Raw genomic sequence first — 11,380 nt, 5'->3', positions numbered from 1 at the left:
AGCTCCACCAGACTAGCGACAGAAACAATTAGCAAACATCTGGTGGAACCGCGCATCTGCTGAGCTTCTCGTGCAAACCACGACGCTCTTAAAAACAGTTGTAAACAGCTTCATTGGAAAAGCATTGTAGTGATTGTGTGCTGAAAGGGGAGTGTCAAAAAGGGCAGAAAATACCTAATACACCCCTTTAAAACCAGTCACACAATCATGGAGAGGAAACAACAAACGCGGAAGAAAGTGTGCTGATCAATTGAGAGTCACAGATTGACTTTTTGGGTTGTATACAATACACCATGAGTAAACAGAAACTTAAACTGGATATCAGGCTGAACACATGGTGATGCACACTTGACATCTGGTCAGAGTTGATGGGAAGATAATGGATGGAGCAAAATACAAGAGAATCCTGGAAGAAGACCTGAGTTGAGACTTGGGGCAGAGGCTCCTCCCAACAGGTCCAGGACCCAAAATATCTTAAACATAACATCCAGAGCCAATCACATCCAACCTGACTGAGCTTTAACAATTTTGCAAAAAAAAAAAAATAATAAATTCACAAAACATTTGTGAAGTTTTCAAATGGGCAAATTTAGTTGATATTGCACTGCAGTAAAACGTGGTTCTAACATATAACATAACATATGTTGACACGTATCAACTCAGAGGTTTTGAATACATATTCACTCCACACTATTCAGATTTCCACACGTTGTGCTCGTGTATCGCATAGTTCCTAGAACTGATTGAAGCCGTGGCATGTGGAAGTGTTCGAGGGCTGATCGTAGTTTTGCAAGACGCTGTGTGCCTCTTCGCTTACCGTCGGTTCACTGCGCATCTTTGCTTCTTCTGTCAACATGTGCAGGTGAGAAATAATGTGAAATGTTCCACAGTCCTTCAAAAGTTTCTCAGGCTACGCGTTCCGCCTTCCAACCACCAGATTAAAAAAAAAAAAAAAAACTCCTCATCGCCACCACCACCACACCTTTAACACACCCGCTCACACCGGCGCGCACGTACGTACACACCACAACTGAAAGTTGCACGTGCGCGCGCGCGCACACACACAGCTACATTCCAGCGGGCGGAGTCGGCGACGCGCGCAGAGGCCGTTTGTGAATGAGCCGCAGAGCGCAGCGGCAGCCCTCAGAGCAAGCTGAGTCCCAGCCAAGCGACGGGAGCAGAGCAGAGAGGGGAAAGAAAAGTTTTTTTTTTCCAAATGGATTTCCTCGGTAGAGTCAGACATTTGCTGCTCTCATATGTACTCATGAACGGGATATTGGTTACCTTCCAGGCTAAAGAAGGTAAGAGTCCGCTTAAATAACAGCTACGCTTTCAAAAATAACAGCTTTGTGGCGCTGAGGGGAAAACACGCGTGCCATGCGGGGAGTCTCCTTGCAAGAACTTTAAAAAGAGCAGGAAACATTTTTCCTTTACTTTTGCAACTGCTTGAAAGTTGCAGAAACTCTTGATTTGAACTTCGAAAACAACAACAACAAAAAACAACCTCATAAGTGTTGCTTGGTTCAACTTGTAGCTTATCAGTCTGCAACCTATTATTCCTAAGTGAATTGCGACTCTGCTTGTGCGCTCCTATAACTTTGTAACAGCAGCAGGTGGGGAGTTTCCACTGCGGAGTTAGCTAAGCTTGATGTTTTCTTGATCTTGCCTAATTCACCCAAAGGCATCCCTTTTGAATGTATCGGATGTTGCTTTATCTGTCATCTTCCCGCACCTTTTTGTAACGGGGGTCAAAGTTAGTCAACAACACAGAACACAGATTTCAAGCAGGCTCAAGCAAAAAGAAAAAAAAAATACTGTTGTAAGTTTTGCAAGTGTTTTTGTTTTTGATAATTGATCTTGAAGTTGTGTCTCCACAGAGGTGCTTTTGGATATGAAGGCAGCCGGAGGAGAGCTGGGCTGGCTGACTTGGTCCCCAAACCAGGGAGACAGGTCTGGGGTGAGTATGGTGCTCTTTGCTTCTCCTCCAGCTCCCACGTCTCCAGTTGTAGGAATTTGCCCGAGGACAGATCCGCGTGGAGAAAACTTGCAGGAAGGGACTCACTCAGCTGTACGGAGAACATTTTACGTAATTCTCTTAAAATTGCTCCCTGTATATGTACATATGTGTGTGCGTGTACACATGTGGGTTTTCTATAAAATCGGCCAGTTTAAGCCTTCTTGAGCTGGGATCGACGAGGCAGTCAAGGTACCCTATCAGGAGCTGCCTCCAGAGCAAGTCTGGGCTGCTCCAAATCACATATAGGCGGATAGAATAGCTGCTCCTTCTGAACTGGGAATACTTGTGGCTTCTTGTGGTTTCGAGGCTCCAGCTCCAGAATTGTATGTTAGAGAGCAATTAAGTTTTAAAGTTTGCAGCATGTGGTACCTCTTTGCCGAGAGGAGGGGCCTCAGACGGAGCGAGTCAAGCCAGGGCTACCTTTTTCCTTACAGCAGGGGAAAATGTCTACATTTAGGGATGAATCTCTAATGCTGCGGTTGTCTCTTTTACCATGAGCGGAGCAGAGACATGTGTTGCCTTCTTCCATCATGTGGTTGCGGAGTAATTGACCTGTCAGCCACATGCAGATTCACTGTAAATAGCCTCATTTCATGTGCTGATGACTCAAGAGCATGTGCAGGCACGCCGCTCAGTGGTTCACTCGACTTTCTCAGAGATGTGCAGCAGCTCGAATGGTCCCTCTGACACATTAGTTTCACTTTTTTCCCCTCACTAATACGTTTCAGATGTTTGCTGGATTATTTCGAGTTAGCCTTACGGGCCGGTTGTAATAAAAGGACGGGGGGGAAATGTTCCACCAGGTTGTTAGCAGAGGTGTACATTCTGCTGTTGTTCATCAAGTTTATATGCAGACCCACACACTTCGCCAGCAAAGCACATTCCTTTAATTAATGGCACAGTGGCTGCATGCAGAGAGCCAACCGCAGCTTCTGCCTCCGTGGGGGCCGTTTGTTTCTCATGAGCCAAGGTTAGAAGTTGCTGTCACTTCTTCTCAAGCATATTTGTGGCAACATCCAGTTTTCATGCAGCAATGCTGCCTGGGAAGGCTGCCAGCAAGTGTGAGAGAGACTGAATGGGAAATAATTTTGTCTCTACGCAATGTCAGAAATGCATTGTCAACCAAAGTCCTTTGTGTTCGCGATGGTTTTAGGCTTTGGAGATTTAGAGAATGGATGTCCATGTCTAAAAAGAAGTGCTGTATTGATGTAAAGGTCTGTATTTACCCTCGTGAAGAGCCAGGGAGTTCTCTGCACACACTCTGTTTTTGTTTCCTGCTTCAGATTACAGTGGCCGAACCCTCATGGTTAAATGGTCGCTCCTTTATTTAGCTATCCCCTTAGTTTTGGTTCAGCCCCACATGGTTAGAAGCAATCCAGCCTTACTACCTCTAACCTCCTTCGGTTTTCGTGGTTCTGTTTCAGTGGGAGGTCACCCAGAAAACACTGAATGGCTCTCAGTTTTATACCTACTCCATATGCAACGTCGACGAGCGCGAGCAGGACAACTGGCTGCGCACCACCTTCATCCAGAGGCGTCCCTCCGTCTCTCAGGTCTTTGTGGAGCTTCAGTTCATTGTGCGCGACTGCAACTCATTTGACGGAGCCTCGTTGACCTGCAAGGAGACCTTCAACCTCTATTCGAGCGATGCGGATGCAGACGTGGGCACGACCTTCCGTAAAAGCCAGTTCAAGAAGGTTGCCACCGTCGCTCCAGATGAGATAACAAAGAAAAATGATATGCGCATCAACACGGAAACGAAAGTTGTGCAAAGCTTGTCCCAGAAGGGTTTCTACTTGGCCTTCCAAGACATCGGAGCCTGCATCGCTCTCCTCTCTGTCAGGGTGTACTACAAGGCTTGCCCAGCCACAACAAAGAGCCTCGCTTCGTTCCCCGAGACGGTAGCTGGAGGTCTCAACCAGCAGCTCAAGAAGGTCACTGGGAAGTGCGTGGACAATGCTTACAGCGAGGATTTACCTCGCATCTACTGCACTGCGGACGGAGAGTGGGTGGTTCCAGTCGGACAGTGCCAGTGTGATGCTGGATTCGAAGAGGTTGAAGACACCTGTCAAGGTAAGAGAATGGCCTTGAAGTGTCTTATGTGGAAGCGTTTTAAATCACCTCCGGTTTTGTTACCTTTTGTTCCCTTAGACACAGACAACTGATGATCTTTTGGTTCAGTAGTTCTAAAGACTTTTTAAAAGTATTTAGAAGTTATCCTTAGGGCTTTCTTGTTTTTTTTTTTTTTTGCTATCTCTGGTCCAGACCTGTCCAAACATCCTTGTGCAGCCAACAGTGGAGGATAAAAGAAGTGCCATGTCTGAAAAATATTTCTACTACAATCTGAAAGTGTCTTAAAAACAGACAGAAACCAGTTAAGACCTAAAATATACCTCATGCTTTAGTTTTCTGTTAGCTTTTTGAGAAAAAGGATTCTTGACACTAAACCAACATCTGTAACACTGTACTATCTTTGATAATTCTTGTCAAATTGAACTGAACAAAAAAAAAAAACAGAAACAAACTGTGTCTTCAGGATGAACTTTTATAGACATAGAAAATATAACTTTTCCTTCCACATATACATAGTTAATGTGTGGTTAAAAAGTTTATAAAGGTGCATACAGGGTGGTGTGGTTGATCAGAAAGGTTAACAAAGCCTGACTTTCAGTTCTTTAAATTTGTTCCAGCCAAATTTGGATGGAACAACTAAAAATGTCCAATGTCCATGTACTTCTCTGGGTTCAATAAAGACAACGAGTTGCCAGCCTAAAATTAAGACAAGTCCACGGACATCCGGTATTTAGAAGGTTTGTAGTAAAGTTGCTTATTTAAATACCTGATTTCTCTGCTAAACCATCTGCTTTTTTTAAGCTTAGGAGCTTCTTATGGTGAAACAATTCATACATCACAGCCAAGTTGCAAAAGACGTTTCTTTAGAAACTGTCTGGCTTTGGACTTGAAATGACTTAAGAAAAAAAATCCAAGTACAAAGTACAACTCTGAAATACTTAAGAAAAGCTTCAGCAGCTATTCATCAAGATCATCAGAAAAGATTACAAGACAGCATGGCTCCTTTGTAGGAGATATTTCACTAGAGGAAGAATGACTCAGAACTTTGATCTGTACTGTACGCAATCTTGTCCTGGCAAATTTGATGCGCTTCCATTTTACTGCGTTTTTTTTTTTTTAAAGCTCAATCTATCTTTGCTTTAATTACCTGGGGTTATAAAACATACCTGTATGACAAATATTTATCACGGGTGCCATTATCATATCTCAGTGGAATTCTGCCCTCGGCTAACACCAGCTCCCCCCGCAGTGGGAAGAATGCCAAGCCCTTCTTCAACATGTCCTGGCGTAATCCCTGACCCGAAACTGATGCGAGTAGGAAATGTGCATTTACCTTTCGGCTTTGGCTCCAATTAGCTGTTCTCTTTTAACAGTTTGCAGAAGCAAATTGTAAATGTTGGCCTTTGGTGTTACAACGGACGCTGGACAGCATGCTGGAAAATGAAGCCTGGACCTAAATTTTGGCCAATTGCTGAGCCGTGCGCTTCGGCCGCAGCCTGTTAGCGTCAGATCGTTCCTCGTCGTGCCCAGTCATTGAGGCGGCCTCCATTTTTAACGGCTCCATCTGCTCACCAGCCGAGCTTCAACCCACCTCCGCCCCGTCTCTACCCCTTGTTCTTCCGGCTCCCTCAAGCTTCCTTCCTCCCATTCGAGTGTCAAAAACCTTAATTCATTCTTGTCAAATAAAAACTTCTAATTGCAGCGTTTTGGCTGTGTGTGTCTCTCCAGGTTGAAATGACATAAAGTTGGAGGGGACAGGAAAAGGAAATTACGGTTAATTATTGTTGCCATAATATTATTAGAAAACATTTTTGTTCTGTCTTATTGTTTTGACCGACAGCTAAGGCAATAAATGTTCTTATTTCTGACAGATTTGAATGTAAACTAATTTCCATTCAACCAAGAAGTTTGTTTTGTGTGGAAAATGAGAGAGGCACAATGTAAAGAAAACAATTTTTTTTCGTAGAAATTTTAATAAAAAAATTCTAAAATGTATCATCCCCACAATAAACACTAGAAAATAGTTTTAGAGTTAAACCGTTTTTATAATTGCTGACCAGCTTTCCACTGGAACTATTAATTTTGGACTTTACTGTATTTGGCATTATTTGTTCTATCTGCATTTAAGCACATTTTTTTCAGTGTAGTTCCTATATACCATTTATTCCTAAACATTAGTTTGTTTAGGGAAATGTCTTAGAGCTTGTGCTTTTAACTAGGGGTGCACCGATTTTAATTGGCACAGATTTTCAGTGATTGGCCAATACCTGCGTCTTATCCACCGATCTTATCTACTTGGCAAAGATCTGAAAATCAACAATTGTCCTCTTCTGCTCTCCCATGAGAGAGGTATGAATGAGAGAACGGCTCATGAGGTCATGTCTGCACGTTTGCAGCTAACAACAGTCACACCACTGTTACCAACTCGACGACTTTATTTCTATATTTAGCAACATTTCAGACAAAAAAAAAAAAAATTGGTACTGGCCCAAATCGGAATCGGCAGGTCAGGCTCGGTAATCGCCGAAGAGTCGGAAAACCACAATCGGTGCATCTCTGTTTTTAACGAAAATAATTCAATTTGCTTTCGCATTATATGACACAAACAAAATTCAATATTGTATGTGAACACAAAAAGGTCCGTAGAGTTTTACTTTACTCAGCAACGTCTTGCTCTGCTTATCTGTTACATATCCCGAACCCTGGTAAATGAGTGTCTTGCTCTTTGACATCTCTCGGTGCATAATTTAGAGCTTATTGCATCAGGTGATTTCCTGTTCTCTCGGTATCTTCTGCTCTCTTATCTCGACATGAGCTGGCTTTGGCAGAGCAGCCATAACTCAGGCCTTTGACTTTGTTCTGTTGTCACAGTTGCGCTTTACTGTCTGTAAAGGAGACCTTTATTGTAGCGAGGGAATACGGCTGATCAAGGAAGCAGAGGAGTGGGGGCTACTGTGCGGTGATGGATTAGCATCTTCAAGGCGGATGGGAGGAAAAAGAGGGAGGAGGTGAAGCTGCCGAGCCTCACTGACTGCTCATGACATGCAGACCCAATCTGAGCCCCTGTGCTGCCGGCTGCAACTATCTTTTTATCCCTCAACCCACCGTCGCTCCCCCTTTGTTTTCTCAAACACACCGGCGCTGCAGCTTTTGGTGTGTGTGTGTGTGTGAGAGAGAGAGCGGCGTGTGAGGGCCTGTTGAGATCTGCTCCGCGACAAAGCACACAAAGCCATGCCGTCAACCCCATGCCATGTTCCTCCTTCAGTCTGTTCTGTTTTCGCCACACACTCTTGCACGACTTGAAAACAGAAACATCTTTTAATCATAGTCTTAGAAAATAAATGCACACACGCACGTTTTGACAGCGGGTGTAAAAACGTCCATGCTGACATGTCCGCTCTCCTGCTTAGATTCAAGCTGGATAGGAAAGCTGAGGTTTTCCGCCATTGGGTCATTTTTTTCTTCCTTTTTTTTGGTAGCTGCGGAAGAAAAGCCAGGTGAGATGATTAGGGAGGACGGCAGGAAGGAATGAGAGGGAGAAATAAAGCGGGGGCTTGTGTTTAGAGGAGGGGTGTGATGATTTTTTTGGGGTTTTTTTAAGCGGGGAGAGGTGAGGAGTGGAATGCAAAGGTAGGAGAACAATGAAGTGCTGTGTTTCCCCGCGAGGCCGACAGATTCCACCTCCTCTCCCCCACTTTACTGGTACATTCCTGATCAGTTTGCTGAGACGGAGCCTCCCAACATTACTCCAGACCTGTGGAATTCCCAGTGAACGCTGGCGGTGATGGGAGGAGAGGGGGCTGGGGTGGTGGGGAGGTGAGGGAGAACAGGTCCGGGTCAAGCCCTCACATTAAAACAACTAAACAAACAGAATCCCACCCACCCCCACAAAAAAGAAACACACACACCAGGAAGATCCCCGGTGACAGGTCCGAGATGCATGAGGACATGCGTGGATTTAGATGGAAATGAATCACAGAGCTGCAGCGCCGACCCAGGATGAATGGTTCCGAAGGCTTAAAGAGGAATATCCTACAGACACATAGTTAATCATTCCCCCCCCCCGCTTCTTTCCTGAACGGATGGCTGCTCTGGGGTAAAACAACCACAAAAACTTCCACTGCGGTGTTTTTTTTTCTCTTCTCCATATTTAGGTTGAAATTTTCCATGTTCGGCCATGTTTTCACTCAGTTTTATAACTCGTCTTCCCCGTGGGACCTGTTAAAGTAAAGATCTGTGACTTCATCTGGTTTCTGTCTCTGTCTCCTCTTTGCCTCTCGGTGCAGCAGTAGTTCTGGCGGAAGGATCACTTGTCTCTCAGAGCTTCTTTCTAGGGTCTTATTTTTTTCTTCTCTCCCGCCCCCCTCAAACATTTTTGCCTAAGTGTAGATTGTTGTTTGAAACTGTCTTCCCTGGTGTTCACACACACACGCACACACACACACACACACACACTTGTCATTGGGCGAAAATTCAAAAAAGATAAAACCGTTTCTGTACTGCGAAGACGTGTAAGAGCTTTTCAGGTTGTAAATCACAAACAAGTGAATGTAGCAGGGCACAAACTGGACCTTTTGTTCTCTGTGATATTACAGATGGTGTTTTTTTATAAATTCTTATGCACAACCATGATACTCACGTGATTGATGGAGGAACTTAAACAGGCTGTAATTACAGCGTCTTGCAAAATTATCTTTCACGTTTTGTCACACCACATTGCATTGACTGGTGGTTCTGGCGTGGCAGGTCGGATAATGTGCCAAACCAAAACAAAGCAGTGAGTTATTAAGAAATAGAATATTGTTGGTGTGCATATGTGTCCAGCCCCATCAATAAAGCGTAATGCAGTTAACAGCCTGCCGGAGGTAAATAAGTGGTAATTAGAGCTCACCTATGTGTTAATGACAGTAAATCCAGCTGTTCTGTGAAGGCCTCAAGTGTAAGAAAAAATCTGTGAACAAACAGCAGCGCGAAGACCAAGGAACAAAGCAGCAGACATGCCAGGGAGAAAGTTTAGTTTTTTTAAGCAAACTGTGTTTGCTTAAAAAAAACCCCACTATGCCAACCTCTGTATCTGTATGGTGCAACCGCACACTTAGCAAGACGTGGCTGTCTAAACCAACAGATCATGCAAGCGGAGCATTAATCTGAGAAGCTGAGGCTTGTGGTAACCGTGGAGGAACTGAAAGGCTCCAATGCTCAGGTGGCAGAGCATCTCTTCGTCATGCACTCCACAAATTTGTCTTTTACTACCCTTGTGAAAGAGTTGCAGGAAGACCGTTGTGCATGTACACGGCAAACTAATGGAACGCGGTTTAGTCAGGAGAGACTGAAGTTTTAGTTTTCGGCCTGGGTGTAAAACTCGGACCAGGGGCACGTCATTTCCACGCTGAAACATGGCGGTGGCTCCATCATGCTATGTGGGTGCTTTGTTTTTCAGCAGGAATAGGGAAGCTTGTCAGAGTAGATGGAGACATGGATGCAACTAAACTGGAACAGAGAGTGTTAAGGGCTGCAAAAGACTGGAGACTATGGCAGAGACTCAACGTCCAGGAGGACATACGGTCAGATCTGCAACAGTGTGTTTTAGCACAGCTTCATAACACGATAGAATTGCAAGCCACACTTTTTTTTTTCAGTCTTCCAGTCTTCTTCAATTAAAAAAAAAAAATCTAAACCATATATCCTTTGAAATCTATGTTACAATTAAATGCTTTGTGTTGGTCCCCTAAAATCCCCCACCCAAAAAAAACAAACACTGGAGCTCGTAAAACGTGTAAGTGGTATGAGTTCGGGCCAGTTAATAAACACTTTATTGACATGATTTAAATGTTCTTTCCTCATCTGTCTTGCCGGGACATATTTCAGTCCTTAATGTGAATTTTCCATCTACTTTAAAATCTGTTGCACAAACAAGAATCTATTTTCACGGAGAGAAAATAAACAGTGAGCCTAAGTGGTGTTTAACTTTAAATAATTTCCACTTGTGACTCACTCCGTTCCCTTCCTTCCCCTTAATCCACCCTGGCACAATGTAATGACTGCGTGTCACCCCTCATCTGGATCTGCACCAGCTGATCCTCGGCTTTATTTCTGTTTAACTGTCCCGGGCCCACACCTCGCCAGCTCCCCCTGAAGCCTCGGCAAGCAGGCCGTAATCCAACGCCATGGTTGCACAAGGCTCTGTGTATAAACGAAGACACGGTTTGGGAGCGTGGAGCGCCTGCTCTGGCGCTCAGGAGAAAAGGGCCTGGTCGGTGGACCGACCGTCCCTCTGGATTCCAGTAAGGCCGGAGCTCGCCAAGCAGCTTCCAGTAAGCAATTTTCTCCTCTCCCACTCCTTCCCTCCGTGTCCGTGTCGCCAAACTTGTCCTCGGCTGATGTAAGAAACAGTTGGTGACTAAGCTAGCATAGCTACACGCTGTGGCGAGTGATTTGTATGGGTAGTAATTGACTTGGGTGTGTTTGGTCTTTTTCAGTGGAGTAAGTACAGGTTCTGCTGGCTTTTTCTTTTTTGCCTTTGTGTAGTCTCTCCTGCCATCCTCTGCCCCTCACCCCACATCCTCTCTGTCTCAGAGGACTCTTTTTGACTATTTTAGCCTTAATTTTCCGCCTCTCATCTTGTATTTATTTTGTAATTTCTTATCTCGGCACATTATTCCCAGGATTATTTTCGCAGCGCCATATGCAGTTTTCTCCAGAGACACACACTGTTGTGCCACCAGCCCCCCAAGTACAACAAGATGCAAACATAAAGCGTTTCCTTTTTTTTCTCCTTCTTGTTTCGTGTTCACATTGCTCATGGAATCACACGGAGGCTGTTGTTTTTGGCCAACATGCAGGTCATGAATATGACACCAGAAGACTTTAAACATCCCGTTTCACATAGCCCTGATGGGACTATTTAGACTGTGTACGCTCACAGTATTTCTGTCTGATAAAAACAAGTCTCACTAAGTGACTCGCAAAAATAAATAGGGGCAAAATCTGAACAATGCTGCCAATCGGGGAACAGTAGCCGGCTGCTTTCACATGGTGGCTAAGGCGTAAACATTTAGTTGGAGATACAAATGAAACTCTAGCCATTTGTTTGTGTTTTTTTTCTTCTTGATGAACTTGACAGTCGATGCGAGAAATTGGGCCGCCTACAAAAGTCTTTCACGTCAAGGATAGAGTTTTAAATTAAGGCCTGCATCCGAAGCCAGTGAGTTCATGACGACTGAAGAAACGCCTTGCGCAATATTTCGTTTATCTGATGTTATGCATGCAAAGAGACACAGCAGCACTCCT

The 11,380-nt window shown here is 44.4% G+C and overlaps 1 protein-coding gene across 1 annotated transcript in view; it reads left to right on the top strand.

Annotated features, from left to right (window-relative positions):
- Nucleotides 1-1,116: 1,116 nt before the first annotated feature.
- LOC102219831 (ephrin type-A receptor 2) overlaps nt 1,117-11,380 on the top strand; it is a 29,706-nt gene continuing 19,442 nt past the window's right edge. Inside the window, 4 exon segments of the mRNA XM_023335705.1 lie at nt 1,117-1,202; nt 1,204-1,301; nt 1,878-1,957; nt 3,442-4,090. Coding sequence (XP_023191473.1) covers nt 1,117-1,202; nt 1,204-1,301; nt 1,878-1,957; nt 3,442-4,090 — 913 coding nt within the window.

The sequence above is a fragment of the Xiphophorus maculatus genome, chromosome 1 (assembly GCF_002775205.1).
Source record: "Xiphophorus maculatus strain JP 163 A chromosome 1, X_maculatus-5.0-male, whole genome shotgun sequence".
Classification (NCBI taxonomy): Eukaryota; Metazoa; Chordata; class Actinopteri; order Cyprinodontiformes; family Poeciliidae; genus Xiphophorus; species Xiphophorus maculatus.
Note: the sequence above shows the minus strand (reverse complement) of the source record. Positions and strands in the feature narration are given on the sequence as shown.